The sequence below is a fragment of the Benincasa hispida genome, chromosome 2 (assembly GCF_027475165.1).
Source record: "Benincasa hispida cultivar pf3 chromosome 2, pf3_genome.v1.1, whole genome shotgun sequence".
NCBI classification, from domain to species: Eukaryota; Viridiplantae; Streptophyta; class Magnoliopsida; order Cucurbitales; family Cucurbitaceae; genus Benincasa; species Benincasa hispida.
The window spans coordinates 45474501-45500692 of record NC_143479.1 but is presented as its reverse complement, the minus strand read 5'-3'; the positions used below and the strand labels follow the sequence as shown (position 1 = coordinate 45500692).

The following is a 26192-nucleotide window of genomic DNA, read 5'->3' as shown; positions in this document are numbered from 1 at the left end:
AAAAAAAATTCTAAAAACATGCTTTTGTTTTTTGGAATTTCCTAAAATCTCTAGAAGTAGAGATGCTTTGGTGTTAATCACATCTCATGTTAGCGAATGAACTCTCTGTCTTGCCATAACCATAAACATAAACGAGAGACTAAACAAAATGAAGAAAGTATAATATACACTATAATGCAAGAGGCCACAACATCCCATTCAGCGGTGCCTCACCTCAAGAATTTATACACATCGACTTAACAAACAAGCAAGGGGCCCATAACACTTTTCAAGTTACTCTTGAAAGGTATATTCACAGTAAAAACTTCAAATTCCAAATTCTAAAAGCTCATCAATCCAAGAACATAAAATGGAGGGCATTATAATTTATTTAACGAGAATGAATGTTCATCAATATAAACTCTAAGTTCACACATCTCAAGCAGAAACGCCCATATCAGAAGGACTAATGTAATGAAATTACACATTCTAAAAATGGAGGCCATTTTAATTTATTTTTAACTGTCTTATGGCAATAAAGCAAGCGAAAATGACGAGTTACCAACCTGAAGAGAATCTTCTGCATACTGATTCTTTGAATGGATGAAACTTTGCTGAAGGATTGGCCAAGCGATTTTAGGTGAACCCTGTAAATAACTTTGAGCATATCAATAGTAAAGTTGAGAGCCCAAGTGAAGAATATGGCAAAATCAAGGGAATGCTTCTCGTAGTTTGGTGGGTAGATCAAGATCAGGCTCAATTTCACTGAGTGGAGAGAAATACTGGTTCACCATATCCTCAGATACTTGCTCTAAGGTAGGAGGATTCCACTGTCATCATAACAAAAGAAATAAGAATTTAACACTCAGTATAGGAGGTGAGCTAGCAATGGTACAATCCTGACAGGAGAAAAGTAAGAGCCTACAAGTTCCCTTGCAAAATGATAACATTGATACAAGTAACTTATAATTCTTCATTCATCATTTTTACAAATGCATCTCTGCCTAGGATATAAAATAATACCAACTAAAGGAACAACAGTGACTTCATATTAACAACTTGCTAGTCAGAGTAACAAATCATAACAAATGCAAACACTTTCTTTAAGAATCACCAATATTTTGTTCCCATATTATCTTGAAAAGTTTATGACTAAAAAAGTAGGTCAAAATCCTATATTTAGTTACTTTACTTTGAGTATTGTATTTATTTGATCTCTTAAGTTCAACTACATTTCTAAATTTTGAATAATGATTTAATTTGTTTACACCTATAATGAAATATTCACGCGGCACATCCATTATTCTATCCCATTGTCTGCCACGTCACACTAATTCAACCCAAACTTTTCTAACGAGCATGCCACATTGATATTTCAATAGGGAAAATTGCATATATTCTCCCTAAACTATAGTGGTTGTTACAATCACTTGTATTCTTAATTTGATCAATCGCCCTTTTAACCTTACAAAATGGTTAAAATAAACCTCTAAATGTACCAAAATGCACAAACCACTAATAAAATATAAATTAAATTTAGTTACAGTCCAATTTAAACCAAGTTTTTAAAAATTCTATAAACTTCGAAAACTATATATATTAACCATTAAAAAAAATCGTTTCTTTAGATCAATGCTTAGCCACATCTAAATATAAGGGGAAAAAATGTAAAGAATTTGGGTTGAATTGTCAAAATTCATATGGTTTGAGAGTGATTTTTTTTTTTAATATCCATGAGTGTCCGGGTCAACTTACACGCACCTCGACTAATCTCATAGGACAACTTACCTGATAGTTTGAGAGTAATTAAAACCATACTTCTAGTTGAAGGGGTACATTAATTATAGTAATTTTGTAAGTTTGGGAGGTGATAAATCAAAATGAAAGTTTGAATGTACGATTGTAACACCCGGGTTTGAAGGTGGGTTTTTGCAACTTTCCTTGCCAAATAAAAACAATTCTTTTTGCAATTTTTCCCTGATAAATAAAAACAATTTATTTTATATATAAAAAAACAAACTACAGGAACATTATTCAAATTTCACAAGAGAATATAGAAACTAAATTATAATTTAACCTATGAAAAGAATGACATTAAGCTACTATTATTCATTATTATCTAAAGATAATTTTATCCATATCAAATTTAGGTTCTGAAATTTGTTTCATACACGAGAAACTCAAGAGTATCATTTAATATCTTACCTTTGGTGATAAATCTTTGTCCACCAACCGAGCCCGAACACCCTGATGAGTAAATTATTTTGCAAGAAAATAACTGATCAGGATAGTGTGCAACTTACATTAGAGGTCTAGTAATGATTTAGACTTATACCTCACAAAAATCACCCGAGACCTGCTTGGATATCCCTTGTAGGGACATTCTATATTCACGAATCAAGCACTGATCGAGTGTTTGGTATCTTCCCTCTCGTATCTGAACAAATTCAATAATTATGGTAAGTCAAGTTGGAAACAAAAATAGGACAAGATAAGATTTTCCTCTGCAAGGAAGAGTGGGGAGGAAGACAAAATGAGTTTGCACCTTCAGAACTTCAAATGGGAAATAAAACAAGAGTAGAGAAGGAAACCGAGAGAGAAAGAGAGACAGAGAGAGAGGACATACGGATTTCAAAGAGACCTTCAGGCTCAATGGTGATGCTTCTTTCAATCGTTTTAGAGTGGAGATACACCATGGATCATTTGTTTCACTTGATTCGGCTTCCTGAAAGTATGGTGGTTTTGAAAATAAGAGCACATAAACTTATTTCTTCGAGGAAATTTATAGCAAAAAGATGTATAGGTATCTCAACAAAAGTTCAAATATCACCTCAAGAACTCTAACTTTCATCAACCAAAAGATAATTAAATATGGATCAGACATCTAGGAATATGAACTAACCAACGAATCAATGATTTCTTCAACAGTGTCATGGCTGAAACATTTATCAAGTATTTCAATCCTACAAAACAAATAAATAGATAAACAAATGTATCAGGTAAAAGGCATGTCTTTTCTTTGTAAGCTGGCATACTCTATTTTAAGCAGACTATCTTTGTTGAAACAAGCACTAGCTATAAACACACTTGGACACTTCCTAAACTAGTCAGTTAGAAATTTGAAGTGTCCATAACTTTTTGTTTTAATTTTACCCTTAAAGCCATATTATTTGGGAGAAGAAGAGAGGGAGGGGGGGAAAAGAAAGAAAAAACTGAGGGGTGGGGGAGAGATAGCTATTGCCGAAGAGACAGATGAATGGAACTTCTAAGATATTCAGATAATAAGGCAAAAAAATAGGTTCATCCCATGAATGCTTATAGAAAAAAAACGATAAACACCTCATAATACATCAAATCCTTCCCACGTGTTAAGCTATAGAAATATGTTTAAAATTCAAATAAACATCTAAGGAAACGTTTTTTTGGTAAAAGAAACATTTCATTGATACGTATAAGAGGAGAAGCCCAAGCAAGGGACGATTGAGGCAAAGAGTTGGTTACTATAGTTTTAGATTATTGTAGTTGGGTCATAATAGTTTGTATTTGGGATGTAGATTATTTTAGTTTGAGTTATAATAGTATGTGTTTAAGGTGTAAACTATTATAGTTTGAGAAAGAAATAGTAAACACAATAGCAAAAAATAAAAAAATGATAATGTAAAATAGTAAAAACTGTAGTAAATAGTAAATACTATAGCAAATAGAGGTTTTGATATTATGTCGACTGTAGCTAGTTGGGAACTACAAAATAGTATTTACTATAGCAGGAGGTGGTTATTATAGTCTTAAGATAGTCCTTGCCCCAAACGCCCCCTAAATTTTTATTCTATATTATTATGTCCTAGACTCCTAGCCTAGCCTAGCAAAATGGTATGTCATTCATTGTCTTATGACCTAGGCCTATATTGATGGTGGTTGGGCATTTTCAAAAGGATTTACATATAAAAACCAAGTTGAAAGCAATCCATTTTGCAAACCTGTGAAGTACACTCGTTTTATCTGGATGAACAAGATCACCATATTTATCTAATGAAGATTCAACAATAGAAGCATCATCCGTAACCAAATTCCCTAGATGCTCTGCAATTAATGAAAGTCGCTGAAAGTAGAAAGTAACAAGTTAAAGGAGGCCAAAATCTAACAAAGCCAGAAAAACCTGAACGCCAAAGATTTAAGAACTAACTGAACTATGAGAATAGTGTGTGGCAACCCCGCAAGCAACCATTTCTTCTCCCTTAAGCTTTTCTCCTGTTAGAGCCAAGTACTCTCCTGCAAATACAATTAGATCAAATGAAATTGATAGTCGTTGATATCTCATTTCAACTCAGAAACCGATTTCAATTAAGCTAAGCTAAGAAAACAAGAATTTATTTATTCACTATCAGGTTCCAACCAGCTCACTGACTCAAATAGCTTATACTTCCAGTGGATGCACAAAAAAATTCATCAGCATTGCTGTAAATTAAATTGACAGATCATGGACGTAGGCAACTGCAACTCTAGATACCAGCAGGTCCATCCAGTAGCTTACGCTTAGAAAATTTGCTATGATATGAATGCATTTATACAAATTGCTGCACCCTCAAGAACACCCTTATTTATTTATTTATTTATTTATTTATTTTCCCTCTTGATGAAGAGAACAACATTCATTGAGATCAGATCAAAGAATGCTTGATACCAATATAAAAACAAAAATAATAAAATAATCATTATTAAAAAAATGCATGTCAAAAGCTAACAATACCTGGAAAAACTAATTACAGAAAAGAGCTCTAATTCGAAAGAAGGAATAATAAAGAATAATCACTAAAACCCTTGGTAACGAAGCCTAAAGGAAGCATGGGACCTAGCTATCTCCCAAACAGCCTTCCAAGAACTTTCCTTGCAATTACAGATCCTTGTATTTCTCTCCAGCCAAATATTCCATAAAATCGTGAAATAAGCAATTTGCCAAAGAAACACCCCTCTATCATAAAGGTGGATGGAATAATACCTCATTCGTCGTAACCTGCACAAACGGTTGTGAGGCATTTAACACCAAATGTTCCAAAAAACAATTCCAAATCACTGACGCAAACTAGCGGTTCCACATAACACGATCAAGACTTTTGAGGCCTTCTTTACACACCTCACACCGTTGCACCCAACAGAGCAGAAGATAGATCTGTAAATATGATTCATGGTCATTAATCCTCTCTGGGATATTAAGAACACCCTTAACAACCCAATCCTCCACTTTGTATTGAAGTAAGCCCAACCCTCCATTTTGTAATGTTTGATGTTGATGTTGAGTTTTCCATTCACTTGGATGAGCAAAAATCTTTTAAAAGGGTCCAATTCCTTTCCTGTGAATAGATGCTTATCAAATGCATCCATTCATCACATATAGTAGTCCCTACCTCATCTATTTTCCCTCATTTATCTGTTGATCCCTAATTACCAATCATGTGGTTTCCCGTGGATTTTCCCGTAGGGCTCTTTATGTGAGCTATCTCTTGACAGTGCTGACACCAAGGTTTACTCCCAAGAGTCCAATTTTCAGTTCCATTGCAAAATCAATGTGAATTTGATAGAACTCGAATTATCTATTCACTATTTAGGCCAAAATGCCAAGGAAGCCAAGACTCCCTCCCTTACAAGTCTCAAAGCTACATTTCAATATAATGCAAAAAGATGAAAAAGAATACCCACCTCATACAAACTTGTTGAAAATAGGGTTATTAACCTAGGGGCATTTATGTAATTGTGTAGACCCCTAAGGTTTTCTACTATCTATTCATACAGTGTGTCCCTGTGTATTCAGTGTATCAGATTTAAAAGAATAAGAAAAGTCTTTATATCGTGGTTTTTCTCCCTATACTAGGGTTTCCACGTAATCTTGTTCTTCTCTTCCCTATTCTTTATTTTTAACATGGTATCTGAGCTAGGTGACGAAACTTAGCCGTTATGGAAGAAAAACAACCCCAATCTTCTTCTGCTGATGGGTCTTCGAGTTTTGACATGAAAACGGCTATCCGAGCAGGTGTAAAAGAATGTTTTCAGGATGCCCTACCAGAGTTACTTTCCGTTGTCCAATTGCAATCATCGAAGAGTCACCGTTAGTGGGAGCCATCACATCAGATCGCGCCGATTGGGCTTCTCCACGCAGAAACAAGCCAAACTCGGGAATCGCAGGTGGATCGTTCGGTCGCGATCGGAGCTGGCCGAGAAGAGCAGATGAACAACGGTCTGGGAAGAATCGACCAGCGGGTGGAGTGTCTGGTCACGATCGGAGCTGGCCGTGAAGAACAGACGACCTACGGTGGAAGAATCAACCACGAACAGGGCAGAATCGGCAGCCTCGGACACGAAGAATAGGCTTATCGGTCTGATCTGAGTAGGGTTGGTACCGGTCTGGAGCAAACCGGGCCATTCCGGGTTGAACCAAGGCAGACCGGCGATGGGCGGATCCGATCTTTTGACTTCCACTCCGACCCGATGGTGTTTGTGCCGGCCAATTCTTCCACGTTCACAGCCCGAGGTTTTGAACAACCTTCCAATCCGGTGGTTCTTGCGCCAGCCAACCCTTCCACATTGCCCGAAGTCTTGAACAGCCCGGCCGACCAGCACCTGTTCCAACCACTTGTAGTTCAACCCGTTACCCAGACGATGTGAGACAACGGTTGGCTTACCTACAACAACAGATTTCTGATTTGGATACAATGTTCGGTGCAAATCCTCAACCAGTTTATTCAGAAAATCCGGTAAACTCGTTACCTATCGTGCCTAATGTTTCCTACTTATCTGGTTCGATGAGTAATTCTGCAGGATTTATCGTAGGGGAAAAATTAAATGGTCAGAACTATTTCTCCTGGTCCCAATCAATCCGAATGGCCTTGGAAGGGCGTCACAAGTTTGGATATTTGACAGGAGAAATTCCAAAGCCGGCCCCAGGTGATCCACAAGAATGAATTTGGAAAGGAGAAGATTCATTGTTACGTTCTGTTTTGGTGAATAGTATGGAACCCCATATAGGAAGACCACTACTATATGCTGCAACCGTCAAGGATATTTGGGAGGCAACACAAGATCTATACTCTAAAAGACAGAATGCCTCTCGGCTATATACACTCCACAAACAGGTCCATGAATGCAAACAAGGGTCCATGGATGTTACTTCTTATTTTAACAAATTGTGAATGCTATGGCAGGAGATGGACTTGTGTAGAGAGATTATCTGGAATTGTCCACAGGATGGGGCCCAATACTTGAAGATTGAAGAAGCAGATCGTGTTTATGTGTTCTTGGTTGGATTAAACCCTAAATTTGATGGTGTCCGTAGTCGGATATTGGGCTAGCGCCCGACTCCTTCACTTAGAGAAGTCTGCTCTGAAATACGGCTGGAAGAGGATCGGTCGTGTGCCATGAATAATACCATTCCTACTACTGACGCAGCCGCCTTTGTCGCCAAGCCGTCCGGTACTAATGGTGATAAAAAAATCCCACCTGTTTGTGAACATTGTAAGAAGCTTTGGCATACAAAGGACCAATGTTGGAAATTACAGGGGAAGCCCCCAAACAGCAGGCGACAACAGTCTCAAGACAAATCTAATACTAGTTGTGCCCCGGTAAGTGACTCAGTAGATGAACAGACTCAGAAGCAATCTTCCGGTGATAGTAAACACAGCTTGAGTATGGTTGGGGTGAGTGCAATTGCACAGTAGGTAATTTCCCTTCTTTTGGCCTGATTAGTATAAATGGTAAAAAACCATAGATTATGGATTCAGGGGCCACTGATCATCTTACGAGTTCCTCAGAGTTATTTATGTCATATAATCCAAGTGCTGGTAATGAGCGTATTTGAATTGCAGACGGGTCTTTTGCCCCTGTTGTAGGAAAAGGCAATATCTCTCCGTTTAATGGTTTAATCCTATGTGATACCTTACATGTGCCTAAAATATCGTATAATTTGTTATCTGTCAGTAAAATAACAAGAGATTTGAAGTGTAAGGCAATTTTCTCACCAGATTCCGTTTTGTTTCGGGATCTGAAATCGGTGATGACGATTGGCACTGCCCGGCACGATAGGGGACTATACTTCCTTTCTGACGAAGCTTCCTCTAGGAATGATCACCAAACTGGGTTTATGTCTTTAAATTTCTCTGTTTCTGAACATGATGTTATGTTATGGCATTTCCGCTTAGGACATCCGAATTTTCAATATATGAAGTATTTATTTCCTCATTTATTTCGTAATGCTAGTACTTCTTCTTTTAATTGTGATGTATGTATTCGTGCCAAGCAACGTCGTGTTTCTTTCCGTTCTCAGCCTTACAAACCCTCGAATCCGTTTTCTCTTGTTCATAGTGATGTATGGGGTCCCTCACCGGTTACTACTTCCACTAGAAAACGGTGGTTTGTCACATTTATAGATGATCACACCCGTCTCACCTGGATTTCCCTTCTTACTGATAAATCTGAAGTGTTCTCTGTTTTCCAACAGTTTTACACAACTGTCGAAACTCAATTTAAAACAAAGATTGGGATTTTAAGAAGTAATAATGGACGAGAATTTTTTAATGCCCACTTCAAGGATTTCCTTGTTTCTAAAGATATTGTCCGCCAGAGCTCGTGTGCTTACACTCCGCAACAAAATGGAGTAGCTGAGCGTAAAAATCGGCATCTGGTTGAAGTAGGTCTCTTATGTTATCCGCCACTCTTCCGTCGTACCTCTGGGGAGATGCAATTCTCACTGCTGCCCACCTCATTAATCGGATGCCTTCTCGTATCCTTAATCTTCATACTCCTTTAGAATTGTTTAAAAAGTCCTTTCCAACTACTCGATTGATCTTTGATGTTTCTCTTCGGGTTTTTTGGTTGTGTTGCTTTTGTTCACTCCCATGGTCCAAACCGCATGAAATTTACTCCTCGTGCTCAGAAATGTGTCTTTGTTGGATATCCACTCCATCAGCGTGGATATAAGTGTTATCACCCGTCGTCTCGAAAATACTATGTCTCCATGGGTGTCACCTTTCTCGAGGATCAGTCGTTTTCCCTATTAGTCATCTTAAGGGGGAGAACATAAATGAAGAGACTAACTGGTCATCTTATGCTATTCCTTTAGAGTCAGCGTCCATTCAAACCTTGTCTAACCCTAGTTCTGAGCATGATAGTCTGGTCCTTCCTACCAATCAAGTTCCTTGGAAAACTTACTACAGGAAGAATCTCAGGAAGGAAGCAGTGTCACCCGTTGAACCAGAATTGTCGACTCCAGTGCAGGAGTCAACACCACCATCAGGTTCAGGTACGTATATTCCTAATGATGTTGATATATGTATGGAGATTGATGAAGGTAGGCAAGACAAGGGGGAAGGTAGCAGTAATACTAAAAGAGTGATAGAAGGGGAAACTGCAGAGGATGAAATGATTGAAACTGCAGAGAATGAAATGATCCTTGCTAATGATGATGTGGAAGATACTACTGAAGTTTCTGATACACAGATAGTCGATCATGGTGAGGAGCCTCGAGAGGTGAAAGAACGTGATGCATCACTTGATCTTCCTATAGCTCTAAGGAAAGGTACTCGTTCATGTACTAAATATCCTATGCATAGTTACATGACGTATAGTAATCTGGCATCCGAGTTCAAAGCATTTACTACTAGCTTGGACACTGAGGTGGTTCCAGATAACATAAGTGTTGCAATGAAAAAACCAGAATGGCGGTCTGCTGTTATGGAAGAAATAAGAGCTCTGGAAAAGAATAGAACCTAGGAACCGATGACTTTGCCTGAAGGGCACAAGACAGTTGGATGTAAATGGGTGTTTGCTATAAAGTACAAGTCAGATGGGACAATTGACCGGTACAAGGCTAGACTCGTTACAAGAGGCTTTACTCAAACCTATGGAGTAGATTATTCTGAAACTTTTTCACCTGTGGCTAAACTTAACACGATCCGAGTGCTCTTATCAGTTGCTGTGAATAAAGATTGGCCTCTGCACCAACTTGATGTTAAAAATGCATTTTTGAATGGGGAACTTGAGGAGGAAGTCTATATGAGTCCCCCTCCCGAGTTCAAGAGTCAATTCAAAAATAAGGTGTGTAGATTAAGGAAGTCACTATATGGATTGAAACAGTCTCCGAGGGCCTGGTTTGACAGGTTCACAACTTTTGTGAAAGCACAGGGGTATGTTCAAGGGCATTCCGATCACACTCTTTTTATAAAAATATCAACATAAGGGAAGATAGTTATTCTTATTGTCTACGTTGATGACATTGTTTTATCTGAGGATGATGATGTCATGAGGCTAAAAACAAAGATGGCCAAAGAATTTGAAATTAAAGACCTCGGGAAGCTAAGATACTTTCTGGGAATGGAAGTGGCTCGCTCAAAAAAGGGTATATCAGTTTCTCAACGAAAATATACTCTAGACTTGCTAAAAGAGTCAGGTATGACTGGGTGTAAACCTGTTGACACACCAGTAGAATATAATGCGAAACTCGGTGATAAAAATGATAGAATTCCTGTTAATAAAGAAAGGTATCAGCGGTTAGTTGGGAAGTTGATATACTTGTCTCACACAAGACCTGATATTTCTTATGCAGTAAGTGCTGTGAGTCAGTTTATGCAAGCTCCTTGTGAGGATCATAAGACAGTAGTTGAACGTATTCTTCGGTATCTGAAAGGAACTCCTGGTAAAGGCCTAATGTTCAAGAAAACCGATAAACGATCTGTTGAAGCCTACACTGATTCTGACTGAGCAGGGTCTGTTGTTGATAGAAAATCAATGTCTGGGTATTGTACGTTTGTCTGGGGAAATCTAGTCACCTGGAGAAGTAAGAAACAAAGAGTTGTTGCTAGAAGTAGTGCTGAGGCTGAGTATCGGGCCATGAGTCTAGGGATTTGTGAAGAAATCTGGTTGAAGAAAGTATTATCAGATCTCCAGCAAGATAATGAGCTTCCAATGAAATTGTTTTGTGATAATAAAGTTGCCATCAGTATTGCAAACAACCCAGTTCAACATGACAGAATTAAACATGTAGAGATAGACAGACACTACATTAAGGAGAGGTTGGACAGTGGAAACATATGCATCCCTTATATTCCTTCAAACCAACAAGTTGCTGATGTTCTTACAAAAGGGTTACTGAGACAAAATTTTAATTATTGTGTAAGCAAGTTGGGCCTTGTCAATATCTATGCTCCAACTTGAGGGGGAGTGTTGAAAATAGGGTTATTAACCTAGGGGCAAGTGTTTTCTATTGTCTATTTATACAGTGTGTCCCTGTGTATTCAGTGTATCAGATTTAAAAGAATAAGAAAAGTCTTTATATCGTGGTTTTTCTCCCTATACTAGGGTTTCCACGTAATCTTATTGTTCTTCTTTTCCTTATTCTTTATTTTTAACAAAACTAAATATAGCCTCCCCATTCTAACTACCCGAATCCTTCCTCGCAGGCTCACAATCAATCTGCCACTCTCCCATAACTAACTAAATTCCTTTCTCACTCATTTACATTTTATTCACCTCCTCTTTTCCTTTTTCTCATATATCTCCTAATAACTATGGGCCTATCACTATCCGCCCCCAAAAACCCACCTTGTCCTAAAGGTGGAAGTCCGGGAATTGTTCGACAATGTGCAATCCATTTTCCCACGTAGTATCCTCATTCAACATGCCTTCCCATTGAATTAACACCTCAAAATTAGTAGGTGACACCACAGTAGCTCCAATCTTGCGTACTCCGAAAATAGAGGTAGGTTGGAGATGCAACGACCCATCCTTCTGCAGCAATGGAGGTGTTGTGATCCTTGGTAAAACAGATCCAATGGCCTTATGTAATTGAGACACATGAAAGACTAAGTGAATGTGGACATTAACCGGTAGATTGGTTTATAGGCCACAGGTGCTATACGCTCAACAATCTGAAAAGGACCAATGAATCGGGATCCCAGCTTCTGATGCTTATGTATGAACAATGTGCTTTGTCGATAAGGTCACAGCTTGACATATAGCCAACCCATAATGTGCTCCGTTTGGTATGTGCTAAAGCTTTCATCCGCTGTTGAATTCGTTCCAACATGACCTTCAAGTCTTTCAGCGTTTCGTCACGATCTTTTAAAAGGCCATCTACCGCACGGACCACGGCATCCCCTGCTTCATAAGACACCAACGGAGGCCCCAGCCTGCCATACACTACTTCATACGGGGTCTTCTTCAAAGAGGTGTGGTAAGAAGTGTCGTAATTATATTTGGCCCATGCTAACCCTTTCGACCACTTTGTCAGTGTTTCCATTGTAAAACAACATAAGTATGCTTCCAATCCCTGATTGACTACTTCCGTTTGACCATCAGTTTGGGGTAGTAAGCCATGCTCCTCTTCAATTGCGTGCCCATTAATCAAAATAATTCCTTCCAAAACAAACTAGTAAACACCTTATCTCTACCTGACACAATACTCTTTGGTACTCCATGGAGCCATACTATCTCTTTCAGGAACACAGTAGCCATCGTGACTGCTGTATAGGGTTTGTTTCAGCGGAATAAAATTGGCATATTTTGACAACCTATCCACTACCACCATTATTGCATTATACCCCTCAGATTTAGGCAAACCATCAATGAATAGAAATGTCATCCTAGATCATCCCCTACACGGGCAAAGGTTGCAACAACCCTGTGGCGGCCTAAGACAGGTACTTTGCTTGTTCACACGGAGCAATCCCCTACAAAGGCACACACAATAGCTTTCATACTAGTCCAAAATAACTCCTTTTTGACACGTTGATACATTTTTACAACCCCATTATGCCCTCCCACTGGATTGTTGTGAAACTTTTGAAGCAACAGAGGTATTGTCAAGACGTAGGAGGTAACACTATCCTCTGCTTGTATAATAATAAGTCTCCCTTTATTGAGTACCTAGCTAGAAATTGACCACCATCTCAAATGGCCTGATGGATTTACCTCAATCCCTCATCTTGATAAATGAGACAGTAGTGTTAACGCCTTCTACACAGCTCCAAGCGGTCAGTTCAACTGCTATCGAAATTCGAGATAGAGTGTCTGCGACAGAATTCTCTAATCCCTTCTCGTATTTGATCAAGAAATCCTAACCTATCAGTTTGGCCATCCATTTCTAATATTCTCCGGCTATGATTCATTGTTCCAAAAGGAACTTGAGGCTTTTTTGGTCTGTCCGTACCGTGAACACGCAGCAGAAGAAGTGGAGCACAAAGCGACTAGTCTTGAGGTCGTCCTCCCTGCATCCTCTGTAGAGAAAATAGAAGCCCAGTGCGCTGAGAAAAGAGAAAAGATGAAACAAAGGCTTCACGAGCTGAAAGAAGACACTCAACTCTTCATCGCCGCAATTACATTGGAGAGAGATTTGCGATGACGAGGTGGAGCAAGGAGCTGTTGAGTTAGAAACCGAACTCAACACGGAGGAAATTGAAGAAAGCACATTGGAGGCAGTTGCAGTCGAAGTTGAGAGAGAGCTGCAAGAAGAATTTAGTGAAAATGAGAAGGCGGCGAAGAAGGAACACATCTGAAGAAACATTAAGAAAATTAGAGAAGAAAAGAGGAGGGAGAAGAGTGAACAGAAGAAAGAGAAAATGGTGAGAGTTGGAGGAAGCAAGGTGTTTGAAGGCCCTGAGAAAAAGAAAGACAAAGGAAAAGAGGTGGTTGAAGAGGCACCACCAAAGGAGGCAAACAAACGTCGACGCAAGCAATTTGATGACCTGTTGCTGAAAATAGGGTTCTTCCTTGAAAGTTCCCCACTACCTGCCTACATCACAGAGATCATTGACTAATTGGACAGGCTGTGTTGGTCCCAGCATGATCCAACCTTCAGTGGTGCACGCATTCTACCATGGCAAGATCCACCCTAAAGAAGACAAAGTCAAGGTCAATGATTCCAGGTGCCATTCAATGCACGGGTTATCAATGGCATGTTCAAGTTGAGGGATAACCTAGAGGTAGAAAGAAATAAGATAATTGAATCGCCTACCCGTGAGCGCATGGCTGATGTGTTGAGGGTGTTGGCAAAGCCTAGGTCCAACTGGAGGAGCATTATGACATTGCCCTCAAATTGCCTAACTCCTGATTAAAATTTGTGGGTTTATTTTTTCAAAAGGAAGTTGATCCCAACAATGCACGATAAATCAGTTTCAAGGGATCGAGCAATGGCAGCCTACTACATCATGCAGCGCATCCCCATGGATGTTGGCAGCATCGTAGCTGTCTAGGTTCAAGGGGTATTTGGCAAACCAAGGGTTCAGTTGTTCTTTCCTTGGATGGTGGCAGGGCTTTGCGTGAATGTTGCCCTACTCGTCAAGGATGAACCAGTGGTGGAAGTCCACAGCATTACGACCAAGCAAATCCTCAGAAGGTTGTTAAAGGATTCGCTGCCCAAACCTAAACCAGTTAAGACATCAATGCGACCTTCACAGTCTCAAAACACCAACTCCCCACAACCTCCAAAGCCCAAGAAGCGAAAAGTGGTGAAAGAGGTACAAGAGGCCGAAGCGTCGAGCTCAGAGAAGCAAGTTATAGAAGATGAAGATCCTGAGCCTCACTTCAATGTTTCACCACCATCTAAAAAGTTTGAAAAGGAAAAGACTCCTCCTCCTCCTCCTGAAGATCAACACGAGAAAACTCCTCCTCCCCCAAAAATGGAGAAGGAAAAGACTCCATCTTCTCTGAAGTCACCGCATCAAGTATCCTCCCATCCTCCCACCCTCCCACATTTGTTTATGACCCAACTGGTCAAGGCGTTAGCACTTCACAAAATTTGCCTAGGCCCAGAATTAGTGAGACAAAAGGGAGCTCACCGCGGGCGGATAATGAGTTTGGACGTAACCTACCATGAGACCCCAATACAAAATATGTTGATGTTGACATGTGCGACCTACACAAGTATTTGAATGATGTAATCCTGCAGCCTCTGATGCAGCCAGTCAGCAAGATGTGCTCATGTGTCAGCAAGGAGCGTTGAGGGACTTTATTTGCCGCCAAGCTCAAAGGCAAGATGACCAGTTTCGTTTCATGATAAACTACTTTTATGAGGTCTTTGCACAACACATCCCTACTCCAGCTATCCCTCCAACCCTTCAGTAATCCCTTCAGTTCCAAGAAGAAGAAAATCCTCCCTCTGAACGCAACGATGATGACCGCACAAGGGGAAGATAAATTTGGGGGTGTTTGTTTTGTTTAAGTCTTTCTTTTGTGTTTGTTTTGCAAATTTTTTAACACAATGTACTCATCTTTCTGCGTTAAGTGAATTCAGTCTCCCCATAGCTTCAAATTGTATTGTCGTGGAATTTTTCGTCAACTACTACATTTCTACAAATCGTTGATCCATCCGTGTTTCCATACCCACCTGTAGCAAGGTGATTTGTTCTTCAATTGCAAACATTTGAGCCTCCATTTTCTTCACTATCTCCCGAGGAGCAATGACTCCGATACCAAAATGATAGAACACGGATTATCTATTCACTATTTAGGCCAAAATGCCAAGGAAGCCGAGACTCCCTCCCTTACAAGCTCTCAGAGCTACATTTCAATATAATGCAAAATGATGAAAAAGAATACCCACCTCATACAGACTAACATTATAACTACTCGAATCTTTCCTCTCAGGCCCACCATCAATCCACCACTCTCCCATAACTATCTAAATTCATTTCTCACTCATTTACATTTTAGTCACCTCCTCTTTTCCTTTTTCTCATATATTTCCTAATAACCAGGGGCCTATCAGAACTTTCCCATGGGGAACTTCTACCATCATTACCTGGGTTGTGAATATTTCAAGTTTCTCAAACTTATTTTAAATTGGGTGGAACTCAACTCAGAGCTTGTACTAGACAGCTTATAATTATATCTCCTTTTAAATTTGTCCTGTAATAGTACAAGATCAACCCAACGGATCTTGGTTGAAGATTGGAAAAATTTTAAGAAATCTAACTCTTAACTATAAGTTCTAGGAAATCTTTACAAAAAGTGTGATAGATGAAAACAACGAAACAAAAGAATAAAATATACCCTAATGCAGATTGGGAAAGTTAAAATTGATAGAAAATTATAACTAATGCACCTTTGTTTGGAAAGCTTGTAACCTGGAGGAGTAACAAAAACTTGTAGGGACTTAATCTTGATAGGGCTAGTATTAGTAACCTTTCTTTGTATTATAGTTTGTAATTTTCCTTCCAGTTGTGATCTTAATCGGGCATATTCAAGCTGGAAGCTCCATCAGACAGCATCCGGTAGATGAGATAGAGAATAGATGTAGAATCCTTCAGTTTAAAGGCTAGAGGGATCCTTCAATTTTCATTGCAAATCCAAACCTGGAGCCTTGACCAGAACCGGTACTTTGTAGTTATCCTTATAAAAAGGTGACAGATTATATTCAGACCTCTTTCAACACAAGATTAAATTATTTTCCTCTTCTATATGTGCACACTAGTCTCTAACTTATAATTGTCCCACATATGGTACACCAGATGCTTGGCATCCAAGTTATGTAACCAAATATACCCCCATACAATATTTGCATGCATCCTATGCAATCAGAACAACAACAATCACTATTTTAGTTTAAATGATGCTGAAAGCCAATGGAATCCATTTCCAGCCTCAAAGCAAAGTCTATTCTCTCAAATATTTAAGACCAAAATCCAGAAGACATTCAGCATTCTTCCCAAATGAAAAGGAGATTTCACTTATGTCCTGAGTAACTAAGATGCAAAATAAATTTTAAAAATTATCCGTATGCATTTACCAACCCAATAATCCAAAAATGAAGAAACACTTCCAGAAGAAGCAAACAAAGTAACACTTCTAATATGTAATTCTATTCCAAGGTGCAATTCTGATTTGTATTAGGGAAATAAAATGTTTACTCTTCCTACTTCAGCACAACAAAAGCATAATAGCTTCATCCCTTGATCTAAAAGGAGTCATATGCACGTTCAAACTCTATGAGGATCACTGATACCATAGACTGAGATGAATAAACGTTATGCAGCATTGAAAAATGAAATAATACTAACTACCACCATTAGCTTCCCTAAAAATAACATTAATTTGTTTTTATGGAAGATGTTCTTGACTATGAAGTAGCTATTTTGGCTGTAACATTAATTTGTTTTTGTCGTGCAAGATTTTGGAACAGGTCAAACATGATGGAAAGTATCGAAGTTACCCATGCGACCAGGCAGATGTGAGAGGTGGAAGGATGCACCAGCATCAGGGTGGAAACCAATCAGCGTTTCAGGGGTAGCAAAAACCTGAAATTGGTTGCACAAATGTACTTGACAATCAATATAAAAGCTTTTAAAATGAATTCATTCAGTGCTTATTTACACAATGAGAAACTATTGAGATTGCCTGTTAACTTCAGTAACCAAAGGACAGATTTCTATCCTAATAGGATCCAGTAGCCTTAGGCTGCATCGGTTTTCTCTCAAGGAGTGGCAGACTATTCCTTGAACTCTCTTTTTGGATTGTTTGGTTATCAAAGATCTATCATTTTCTACAGTTGTATTCACCATCACTAGAACAATAAACTTCCACCCCAACAGGTTGCCACTTCTGGATTACCAAAACAATTGGCAAGCTCTGTTTCATACATGGCCTTGGGCTAATGTGTAGAGGGAAGAGTTTGACTAAGCCAATGGTCCAGCTTCCTACCCACCCCTGAAGCATTTGTCTTCAAGATAAATGGACTTGGAAAACCTGAGAGGCAAGCTTGTTGTAATTGCCCCATTCCAATTAAAACTATCTTACTCAGACAACTGATTCACTAATCCTCACAAAGTACCTAACAACACAATACAACCATTCATTCAAGCTAGCTCTCCTGAAAATGGGAACCTCCAACTTCTGCAACCTCAAATCAAAAATTGGAGCCAAGGTGCAATTCTTACTTGTCTCACAGTTGTTGGCACCTATTTCAATGGTAATTGTCACCAGTAAGATTTCTTGCATTGCCCATTTATGTGCATCTCATCCTTTTCCACAGCTGAGACTGTCTTTGTCAATTTCCACATTCACTCCAACTCCAACTTCTTACCCAGTATGTTCTTTTTGATGGATTTGTTCATCTCTGCCTAATCTGCCCAACCTCATTCTCAACTGCACATTCTTGATCTGCATCTAATATAGTTTTCATGTTTTTTGGTCTGTTCCCATTTCTTAATTGACCGCTCTAATACCAAGATAACAGAATTTGATATTACTTAAGAACAAAAGGGTACAACTCAGGAAGATCTAAGTGCTAACTAAACTTTGCTTAACGAAAAACATGCCCCCTAAGGTTCTATCTTCGATTTATAATCACTCCCATCACGACTTCTCTCACTCATCCCTAAACCCTAAGCTGACAAACAATCTAATCTCACTCAAAGTTCCCCTACCCCTTACATGTTTCCTTTGGCATACATTTATTATTTCTGGCCTATTGGAGATTCAGATTTGGGGCATTTTTTTTTAAAACAAGCATACCGAGATAGTTTAAATTAAATGGGCAACTAGAAAGTGATTGATGACTTCCAAAAAATTACCACCTAGCACACATGGCCAAGTGTATTTACCTACATACCAATACTATTACCTCATCTTCTGACTGAAAATAATGAATAATGAGAGGAATCGTTTGACTTACAGAAATTATAATAATAAATAAAACCTTCAAAGAAGGTAGTAGGTTGTGGGGGAGGGAGTTATGTGTGCCTATGACTTACAGTTTTATCAGTTGCAACTCGAAAAGTCCCAGGAATTGAAATTCCAGTCCCACCACCCATGGTAATGCCATGTAGAATTGCCACCTACATGAAGATTATCAACGCAATGTTGAAGAAGTCAAACTGTTTCCATGTAGTAAACGTGGATGAATGCATACAATCAGCCAAAACAAATCCAAGTTTTTTTTTTTTTTTTTTTGGAAATAGAAACATTAATTGAATGAATGAAATAGGTGATTACAAGAAATCTCTCCAATGGGAGAGAAAGAAAGATAAACTATAAGAATTAAAAGGAGACTTAAAATTACACCAATTGAAAACATGAGTAAGCACCAAATCAAAAAATCTTTCAAAAGTAGAGGATATGTCTTTGAAGAGCTGAGCATTACGTTCACCCCAAAGAGTCCAAAAGAACCCCCGCATAATAGCCAACCAAAATATTCATCTAGAACCATCAAAAGGATGCCCCACAAATAGAGAAGCCAAGAGATCAAAAATAGAGTTAGGGAAGACCAAAGACCAACCAAAAGCTTCCAAAACAATATTCCAAAAGCGCTTCGCAAAGGAGCAATGAGCAAACAAATGAGCAAGGGAATCAAAACAAATCCATGTTAATGATTAAGGAATGGATTTTCACATTTGTTGTAATTTTTTAGAGCCAAAAAGTTGGTATATATGTGTATATATATACATATACATATATATGTGTATGTATGTATATTATATATATGTATATATATCTAATATATACACACACACATATATATAATCCACTCAATATAGATAGAAGCTACATTGATGAAGAAACAGAATAGCAAATACATCATGATACAGTCATTGCTAGACCTCCTGCAAAAAGTGATGCTTAATTAAAGAAAATCAAGAGGAGGTTATCAGCCCGGGCATAGTGGTAAACCTTCCCTACACCCGCCAAACCAAGGAAAATTAATCAATCTCCATCTCCATAAACTTCCTAAATAAATATACCTTCAAAAGTCATTTTTTTAGATTAACTTTACATACACATCTTAAATCCCTCAAAAGTAACTTTTATACAATAACTTTTCATTGAGAACCTAATTTTTTTAGATGCACAGTCACTGTAGACATTTCCAATGCGCACATGCACACAAAGGTATAGATATATCTATTAGATGTCTCATAAACAAGGTTTGGACAAGAAAAATTTGTTACTATTGAATATATTAGACAAAACACCATAATTATATGCTCTCAGTATTAAGAAAGCATCATATTTTCAAGAAAATGGAACCAACTGTTCATGATACAAATCCAAGAAGTAGGAACTCACATGGGGCTTCAGGTATGTACCGACCATGTATATAAAAGTATACAATGTGCTGAAAAACTGTTTACACTGTTCCATCTTCCCTGCAAAAGTCACCAAACACAAGGATGGCAATTTTAATCAAAAGTGACAGATTAGTTAACCATGTGAAAGCCAATTCTAACTTCTAATCTAATATAAGAAACCAAAGTTAATGATTAAGCCTTAATATAATCCATTACCATTTCTCAAATATATTACCTTCTTAAATTATCAAGCGTGAAAGGACAAAGAAACCCCGAAAAAGTATAACTATATGAAGGACCCAAGAGTTGTAAAATAACTACCACAAAATTTAGAAGTTACAAAGGAGCCCCATGTTTATCTAATATAGTATCAAAGTCCATAAAGCTCAAATAGGTGTTCGGTTAAGAAAAAAAATGGGATCCGACTCGAGAATGGTGCACTTAAAGAGGCACCATCTTCAGAAGGCATGTTGAGGATCCCAGATTGAAAAGCTAGAGAGATATCACTAGCTTTATAAAATCAATGGATTACTTCTCTCATTGCCAAATAGTTTTGAGAGGGAACCTCATGTTTATCTAATAGGTGAAATGCTCTATTATTAGAGTTTAGTTCACTGACCTACTCCTAAAAATATCTGTAAACATTAAAGACCCAAACATCCATCAATAAACTCTTACAGTTGAGAACAAAAGGTACAGACAAGGAACCATTTAATGTACACATCTTCATAGAGGATGATATCGATATTTTGTTCTTCATCATCACATTTACAGTTTTCTTTGGTCCTCAACTTTCATAGAAGCTAAGCTCATTATAACATATGGAAACATCTTCTGTGCAAAATAGTTCTACTTTTGTTTTCTTACATTAGATTCCATTGATCTGGCTGGGGACAACAGTTTGACCCTCCTAAAACCATATATTCAATAAAGTGTTAATACACCATAGCATATCAGGTTCTTACCTTCGTTGATCATATGATAAAGTGAAACAATATCTCCACCAGCACAAAATGCCCTGCCACTGCCCTTTGATAATCCAAATTTTAAAAAAATAAATAAATAAATAATAAAGAAAGAAGTGTAAGCTGCAACTGACAATGTACGATTACAGCCAAACGAGAAATCATCCCAGAGAAAACTCGACAAATGAAGACAGGAAAATAGAAAAACTCACGGTCACCAAGAACAAGAAAATACCTTCAAGACTACAAAACCAACATCAGGATTGTCTTCCCATGAACTGTACAATTCCAGCAGTCTAGCCCCCTAAGCACCAAGTACATTTAAGAGTAAGAAATTATCATACAATATAACCATCCGAGTAATTTCAATTTCTTTCCAAAATAAACAAACAAATGATTATATATATATATATATATAAGTAAAGTGTGATGAAAAATAGATGAAACACACAAGAAGCTGAAAAAAGATCATGCACCATATTAGTATTGAGAGCATTGAGAGCCGAAGGTCTGTTAAGAATAGCGGTTCTGGACCAAGCCTTGCCTTCAACAAGCACCTGCGAGAGAGAGAGACATTAACGAATGAACTAAACTAAGGTCAAGGAAACTGTTGAATTAGAAAACTGACTTGTTGTTCGTGATCATAGTCAGCAGAATGGCTGGGAAGAGAGCAGTGGTTTCTCGTTTGAGTGAGGAAACGAACACTCTGAAGGCTTCGCCTAGTCAATAACGCAACCTTCAAACTCTGAACCATCTTCTTCTTCTTCTTCTTCTGCTTCTGCTTCTTCTTCTGCTTACCTTCCGCTGTGAAAATTCACAAGTTTAGAAATGATTCTGCAAGAATAGGATGGTTTCTGATCTCTTCTGCGACTTGCAATCGGTAATTTGTAGAAGAAAAAGGTGGGAGAAAAGGTTTGTGCAGAAGAATCTTGGACTGGACATAGTCTCGTTGATTGGGAGTTACAGAAGAATATTGGCTATTCACTACTCGACGCCATTGCAGTTAGCTTCTTCAGCTTCATTGAACAGAACAGGCTAAAACCATTGGGGCTACTTTACACAATTTAAGAGGGGGAAATAGAATAATTACAAAATATAGGGAAAGAAAAGTAATATTTTATTAGTTCTAATAACTACCGTAGAAACCAAGCCCTCCAGCCTTGATAAACACGTGATTCCCAGATGAATTTTTGACAACAAAAATGTTTACAGAGGTTATGAGAAAAATAATTTTAACTATTTTAAAATCATCCTTCACTTAATTTAGATATAAATATCATATGGTCTTCATATTTTGAAATTTTTTTAATTTTAATTATTCAATTTTATTTTTGAAAAATGTTCATAAATAGAAAAATGTCAAATTATTTATAGAAATAGCTCAAAAACACCTATAGACTTCTATCAACCCCTGTCACATAGTATCAATGATAGACTTCTATCAGTTTCTACTACCGATAGACACGGATAGATTTCTATCCATCTCTATTAAAGAATATTAAATTTTGCAATTATATGTAAATAGGTTACCTTAATTTTTTATTTTTGAAAAACCCCTTTAGTTTTTGTATTTTTAATAAATCTTAAATTTTTTGTTTTTAATTAAAATTTATTATCCAGTAGCATATTTTTTTAAAACATATTTACATATTATATTTTCTTGCATAAAAATTATTTTTTTTAATCAATTTTAATAAAATTAACTTTGAGATACTAAATTTAACATTTATTAAAAATATAGGGACTAAAGTTGATCAAATTTCAAAGTATAAGAAGCAAATGGTAATTTTAACTTTTATGGGGTGTTTGGTGTCACGGTCATGCTTGTCCAGGGCCTGATGCCCATGGCCGCATGTCCGATCCAACCCCCTTCTAGCATACTTTCATATCATGTATTGTATTAGCTTAATTAGCTTGCTTTCTTTACATTTTCATTGTAAGTGATCACTCGCCCTTTTGCATATGCAAGGGTGCCAGTTGGCTTTTTGTTCAGAATGTACTATATGGAGATAAGACTAATCATCACTTCCCCATACCCGGAGCAGTACTCTATAAAGCTGTTGTTGTTGCTTATTGCATTCTAGCCTACTACAATCTTTCTTTCTTTATTCACACTCACAAAAATTGCTTACGAAAACCCTTTCTCCAAACCCGTTTTCTAAAACCGTTTTCCCTAAAACGGGGGTGGAGGTTGCGAGAGGCACTCGGTGTGCCACCGGCAGTCCGTATTCGAGTTGGCTGACTTATTCGTGAGCGGGAACAAGTGCCGCACAATCACTAAGAGAAGCTTCCGAAAGAGCGATTGTGACAGTTGGTATCAGAGCAGGTTGGCTCACAGAGGGAAAGATCAGTGATCATGTCGGCGACGAAGAACCTGAACAAGTCCTATGTGGATAGGTTGATAGAGATGGAAGGGCAAATGCTCTACCTGAGAGAGGTCCCGGATAATATCCGTTTCCTAGAGACTCGGCTACAAGAAGTTGCTGAGAAAGCCGATGGAATTGATGCGGTAGTGGGCCGCCTAGACGGATTACCCGTCAGAGAATTGATGATGAGGGTAGAAACCCTCGAGACCAAAACAGCATGGTCCGGCAGCTTTGAACTTGGCAATAGCTCATCGGGCTCTGTTGCCCACATAGAGAAGCGCGTTGAAGAGTTGGACGGCTCCCAAAAAGCAATACTTCAGATGGTAACCGATTTGTCTGAAGACCTTCGGTCGGCCCTTGACGTCGTCAGAGCCGAGATAGCGGATGTGAGCACAAGGGTGAATCTCACCATCCGAGCAGTAAGGAACCAAGCCTCATCTAGGGGAGCAATGGCAGTAAGCAGAATAAAAATTCTAGAACTGAAACCCTTCTGTGGGGTGCGGGAAGCAAGAGCCCTGGAAAACTTTATCTTCGACCTTGAGCAATACTTCAAGGCGACGAACACGGTGACTGAAGAGTCGAAAGTCACACTAGCAACGATGCATCTGGCTGAAGATGCAAAACTATGGTAAAGATCACGATTTACAGACATACAGGAAGGACGATGCACTATTGATACTTGGGATAGATTGAAACAAGAACTTCGCTCGCAGTTCTTCCCTGAGAATGTCGAGATCTTAGATCGACGAAAACTTTGAGAGCTGAAGTAAACAGGTAACATCAGGGACTACGTAAAACAGTTTCCAGGACTCATGTTGGACATACTAGATATGTTCGAGAAAGACAAGGTCTTTTGCTTTGTCGAAGGGCTGAAACCGTGGGCGAAATCAAAATTATATGAACAGAGAGTACAGGATCTCCTCTCTACCTATGCGGCAACTAAACGGCTATACGACCTTAGCACTGACTCGTAAGATGTGAGGAAGCAGTCAACTTCCTCAAATGGGGGAAACAGAAACAGTCGTTCCAGTCCTCCCAGACCTGGAGGAAGAAACAAGAACACAGGGGGGATCGTAAACCATCCCAACCGAGATCAGGAAACAACTGGCGAGGGCCGCCGCAATAGCATAACAATTACAATCACCCCCTGTCTTGTTTCATATGTAGAGGGCCACACAGGGCAGGCAAATGTCCAAATCGGACCGCGTTCAATGCTTTTCAAGCCACATTAGCCTCTAGCTCCGAAGATAAGGCTGAACTGGAGGAGACAGTAATCGAGCCAGCTGTAGAAATTGAGAATCCCAGGATGGGGGCTTTGAAATTCCTATCTGCGCTCCAGAAGAAAATGGGAAAGGCGACGGAACCACTAGAGAGAGAACTCATGTACGTGGATGCTTGGATCAACCAAAGATCGACCAAGAGCACTATGGTCGACTCTGGGGCCACCCATAACTTCATGATTGAACGGAAGCTCGCCGCCTGAACTTAACCTGGGAAAGAGATGCAGGAAAGATGAAAGCTGTGAATTCTGCAGCCCTGTCGATTACGGGGATAGCGAAGAGAACTCCAGTGAAGTTAGGAGATTGGAAGGGCCTCGTTGACTTCGTGATTGTCAAGATGGATGATTTCGACATGGTATTGAGGTTGGAGTTCCTACTTGAATATAAAGTTATACCAATGCCCCTCGCCAAATGTCTAGTCATTACCGGATCTACACCACCGTAGTTCAAGCCAGTATCAAGCAGCCAAATGGGGTGAGAATGATCTCAGCCCTCCAATTGAAGAGAGGCCTGGCCCACGATGAACCCACGTTCATGGCCATCCTGATAGAATCAGTTGAAACCACCGAAGAGGAGATCCCCCGAGACGTTCTATTTGTCTTGGAAGAGTACCAAGATGTCATGCCTAAAAGCTTGCCCAAGTCCTTACCCCCACGAAGAAGGATTGACCATGAGATTGAGTTGTTACCAGGGGCAAAGCCGCCCGCCAAGAATGCATATCGGATGGCCCCGCGGGAATTGGCCGAACTCCGAAAATAGTTAGACGAATTGTTAGATTCAGGATTTATCAGACCGGTAAAGGCCCCTTACGGAGCCCTAGTATTGTTTCAGAAGAAGAAGGATGGGAGCCTCCGGTTATGCATCGACTATCGGGCCTTGAACAAGCTCACAGTCCGCAACAAATATCCCTTTCCTATCATTACTGACTTATTTGATCGACTTCACGGTGCTAAGTATTTCTCGAAGCTGAACCTGCGGTCGGGATATTATCAGGTCCGAGTTGCTGAAGGATACGAACCTAAGACGACCTGTGTACGAGATATGGAGCCTTCGAATTCCTCGTGATGCCCTTTGGCCTCACTAATGCTCCAGCAACTTTCTGTACCTTAATGAACCAAGTATTTCACGAATACCTCGACAAATTCGTCGTAGTGTATCTCGATGACATTGTGGTCTATAGTGCCTCGCTGGAGAACCATCGACATCACCTCCAACTAGTCTTCGAAAAGCTGAGGAAAAATCAGTTGTATGTAAAAAGAGAGAAGTGCTCATTTGGCCAAGAGCGCATAAATTTCCTCAGCCACGTGATTGAGTATGGTCGGATTGGTATGAAAGAGGGCAAGGTGGTTGCGATCAGATACTGGAGGGTACCATCATCCGTGACCGAACTACGATCCTTCCTCGGACTAGTCAACTACTATAGGCGGTTCGTAGAAGGATTCTCAAGAAGAACAGGGCCATTAACCGAACTGCTGAAGAAAGATAGCCAATGAAGCTGGACTCCTGAATGTCAAGCTGCCTTTGAGGGCTTAAAGAAAATGATGATTGAGGGGCCAGTCC

General features: G+C 39.1%; 1 protein-coding gene across 1 annotated transcript; it reads right to left on the bottom strand.

Annotated features, from left to right (window-relative positions):
• Nucleotides 1–350: 350 nt before the first annotated feature.
• LOC120071441 (ATP-dependent caseinolytic (Clp) protease/crotonase family protein) lies at nt 351–22074 on the bottom strand. Its single transcript, XM_039023733.2, has 14 exons — nt 21615–22074; nt 21463–21543; nt 21222–21290; nt 20987–21050; nt 20020–20099; nt 18708–18791; nt 17168–17252; nt 4163–4248; nt 3957–4078; nt 2882–2942; nt 2606–2704; nt 2315–2416; nt 2185–2226; nt 351–809 (listed from the first exon to the last, which is right to left on the bottom strand). The coding sequence occupies exons 1-14, from the start codon at nt 21738–21740 to the stop codon at nt 690–692; spliced, it is 1221 nt and encodes a 406-aa protein (XP_038879661.1). The 5' UTR covers nt 21741–22074; the 3' UTR covers nt 351–689.
• Between the last annotated feature and the right edge of the window lie 4118 nt (nt 22075–26192).